Genomic DNA, 3,369 nt, shown 5'->3' with positions numbered 1-3,369 from the left:
ATGAGGATCTGAGGCACGTTGAGTTCCGCCCGGCCGCCATTGTCTTTGTTAAAGAACGGTAAAGAGTACGCCAAAGCCTTGCCGGTGTAGGTGTCTCCGTACCCGGACTTCAGCTCTTGAATTGCTCTGAGCACCTCTCGTTTGGAGCTGTACTGTTTCAGAGTGAACACAGATTTGGGGTCGGTGGAGTAGAGGATGACCCCGAAGCGCGTCAGGTCCTTGCCGACGATGGTTTGGTTCACCATGGACGACATGAACTTCTGCATGCTTCTGAACTTCTCCAGGGTTATGCTCGTGGAGCCGTCCACCAGGAAAATAATGTCAGCTTGTTCTGTCTTCTTACAATCTGTCAGGAAGTAGAAACACAAATCGGGTCAGAAGGCATGTAAAAGGAACTTTAAAGAACTACTTACCTTATAATCATCATATGAAATATGCGCATAGTTCCTTTTGTGTCATTTGGATGTTTTACCTGTGTCTGTGCTACATAGTGTCAAGGACAACTCGTTCTCCAAGTCCTTCAGAGCATCAAAATCCCTTTCAGTGTACGTCCTTTTTGCTGAGCCGCTGATCTCCAGCAGTTGGGTCGTGTTGGCGTCCATCACTCCGATGGCGTAGACCACCACTCCCTTGTTCCTCAGAGCCACGGCTGGTTCTTTGACCTCGTCTTGTGCCTCGCCGTCTGTAATCACTATCAGCGTCTGCCCCATGCCAGGACGCCCTCCTCTCAGCCCGTCAAAGTACTGCGACACATCCGTGATGGCTTCCCCTGTGAGTGTGCCTCCGCCAACCTGCTGCATCGCTGTGATGGCGTTCAGCATTTGTTCCTTGCTGTAGTATTGGTTGAGGGGGAACGCTAGTCGTTGGATGGTGCTGAACTGCATGACGCCGACATGCACGTTGTCCTGCGCGACGACGGACTTGGTGATGACAGATTTCATGAAGTCTTTCATTTTCTCGTAGTCTTGTGGGTCGATGCTTCCAGAGCTGTCAATCAGGAAGAGGAGGTCGCCCGGTTTATCACTGCAAGCTGTGGACACATTTGCATAGACATGTTCGTGTTTGTTTTTCCTGGTTGTGGGACATTTAAGGCTCGTACAAACTCTCTGCTTTTTGGAATAGAGAACCAACATTTTCGCAACTATTTGAAGGCAGACATATTTCAATTATATTTGTTGGTCTACCGATTTCTGTTGTTTGTTGTCTTGTCTCTGTTTGTATTCTGACTAGTTTTGACCAACGTCAATTTCTTTCTGCTGCAGCTTTCATTTAAATATAACAACTATTTGAATCTTACACTGCACTTTATTTGTATTCTTATATTTTATAACCTTCTTATTCTACTTGGCTGTAAATTACTCTTTTTGTAAATGTCATTTTATAATTAGTTTTTGTTGCACTTCATCTTAAATCCATTAATGCTTAATATTTTTCTAAATTCTTTGAATTGCTTTGTGTTGAAATGTATCTGTACAAATAAACTTGCCTTTATATCATATATGTATTTGACAATGACATATATACAGTTTATATTTATATCATTGTCAGACTTATATCCGATTGGGTTCTTAGTTTGATTCTTAGTTGATGTAACAGATACCTTATGCGTCATACAGATGGTAGCTAGCTAGGATGTGCATCTGGAAAACAATGGATCCAGTACCTGCACCTCCAGTCCAGCGGTCAGATATAGCTGCAACCAAAAGCTTTCTATTCAATTAGGTAATTTACAGAAAAAAAATCACCAACTATTTTGATAATCAAGAAATCAATAACATTTCTGTCACTAAGGTGAATATCTTTGGCTTTTGAACTGATCAAGTAAGACCTTTCAAGACAGCACCTTTGATTTTGAGAACTTGGGATGGACACTTTTTTAATATTTCTGAAGTTCTAGAAGTCAAATATAGTGTAAAGCCTAATTGATTAAGCTGGAATATAATAGGCAAATTATTGTGTGTTACTTTTAACAGCCACATTTACAGAAGTGCCTTTTTAAACCCTCGTCCAGTTTTTCTTACCCTCTGTAGAACAGATGTCGGTGATGATGTCGTCCTTGATTGGAGTCAGAGCGTAAAATGATTGACAAAGAAAGTCCTCTTGGGGTCGCCGGCGATCTCTTGCAGCTGGACTGGATCTGCACTTTTCACCCCGATGGCGTATACAGTGACTCCCTGCGCCCTCACCTGTTCTGCAGGAACCTTCACCTCATCAGCGGACTTTCCATCAGTGATCACCACCAGGTACTCTGGGACTTCGTGACCACGCGTGACCAGCGCTCGATTATAGTGTGGGACCATGGAAGTCAGTGCTCTTCCTGTTTCTGTCCCGCCTCCTATTTGTCTAATTGCCTCTACGGCATTCTCCAAACTCTTCACATCTGAGTGTGCTGTCAGATCAAACTCTAAATCTGGAGAATTTGCGTATTTCACAACCCCTATGCGGACATGTTGTGGACCAATGTTGAAGGTATTTAGAAACTCAATCATGAACTTCTTCATGTCCTTGAAGTCGTTGGGGTAAATGCTTCCTGAGTGATCGATGAGGAAGAAGATGTCTGCTTCCTCCTTTTGCACGCAGCCTGGAAAAGGAAAAGCAAAAATGTTGTTAGGTATAGGACAAAGCTCATATTCATGGTGGGATGAACTTATTAAAGCTCAGCATGATGTGATGTAATGTGTTTAAATCAGTGGTTCGCACCTTCTTTGATGGCATTTCCTCTTGAACTGACAGATATTGCTGACCGGAGGATGTTTTGGCACAGACTTTTCTGCAGGCTCTGCTCCAGAGATTTCAGCTTGGCAAAACTGTCCACGATGAACTTGTGTTTATTCGTAGGATAAGACGCCATCTCCACCAGCTGGGCATGGTTGGCATCTTTGACTCCTACGGCGTAAACAGTGACACCGGCCCGACGAAGCTCAGCCGCCGGCGTGCTCACGCTGTCCTGCGATTCCCCGTCTGTGATCACCACCGCCACCTGCTGGACACCAGAATCCTTCCTGCTTCCTTTTTGCTTGATGAAGACCTTCTCCAGGGCGAACTTCAGGGCCTCTCCAGTTTGTGTGCCGCCTCCACGATAGGGCAGGATCTTGATGTACTTCAGCAATTCGTCCTTGTTGTTGAAGGTGTTGAGGTAGACCTGTGCGGTGGTTATTTTGTTGTACATCACGATGCCCACTCGCACTCTGGATGGACTGACTTCCAGGCCGTTCACAATCGAGTGCAGGAAACTGCGTATGAGCTGGAAGTTGGGGGTTCCTATACTTCCAGACCCATCGACGATGAACACAATGTCGGCCAGTTTGGCTGCTTTGCAATCTGTGGAAAGGGCGTGCATTATCATAGAATAATTATCGCCAAATAAGT

General features: G+C 44.7%; 1 protein-coding gene across 1 annotated transcript; it reads right to left on the bottom strand.

Annotated features, from left to right (window-relative positions):
• Positions 1-828: 828 nt before the first annotated feature.
• LOC104946651 (collagen alpha-6(VI) chain-like) lies at positions 829-3,340 on the bottom strand. The gene is made up of 3 exons (XM_010772526.1): positions 2,701-3,340; positions 2,022-2,581; positions 829-1,030 (listed from the first exon to the last, which is right to left on the bottom strand). The coding sequence occupies exons 1-2, from the start codon at positions 3,338-3,340 to the stop codon at positions 2,067-2,069; spliced, it is 1,155 nt and encodes a 384-aa protein (XP_010770828.1). The 3' UTR covers positions 829-1,030; positions 2,022-2,066.
• Positions 3,341-3,369: the final 29 nt, after the last annotated feature.

This window comes from Notothenia coriiceps, unplaced genomic scaffold (assembly GCF_000735185.1).
Source record: "Notothenia coriiceps isolate Sejong01 unplaced genomic scaffold, NC01 NC01_scaffold00011255, whole genome shotgun sequence".
NCBI classification, from domain to species: Eukaryota; Metazoa; Chordata; class Actinopteri; order Perciformes; family Nototheniidae; genus Notothenia; species Notothenia coriiceps.
This window is presented reverse-complemented; position numbering and strand designations above follow the sequence as displayed.

Coding starts and splice junctions, on each gene's coding strand:
- LOC104946651 (XM_010772526.1), bottom strand. CDS start 3,340: ATGCACGCCCTTTCCACAGATTGCAAAGCAGCCAAACTGGCCGACATT. Junction 2,582..2,700: donor AGGAAATGCCATCAAAGAAG/GTGCGAACCACT, acceptor TTCCTTTTCCAG/GCTGCGTGCAAAAGGAGGAA.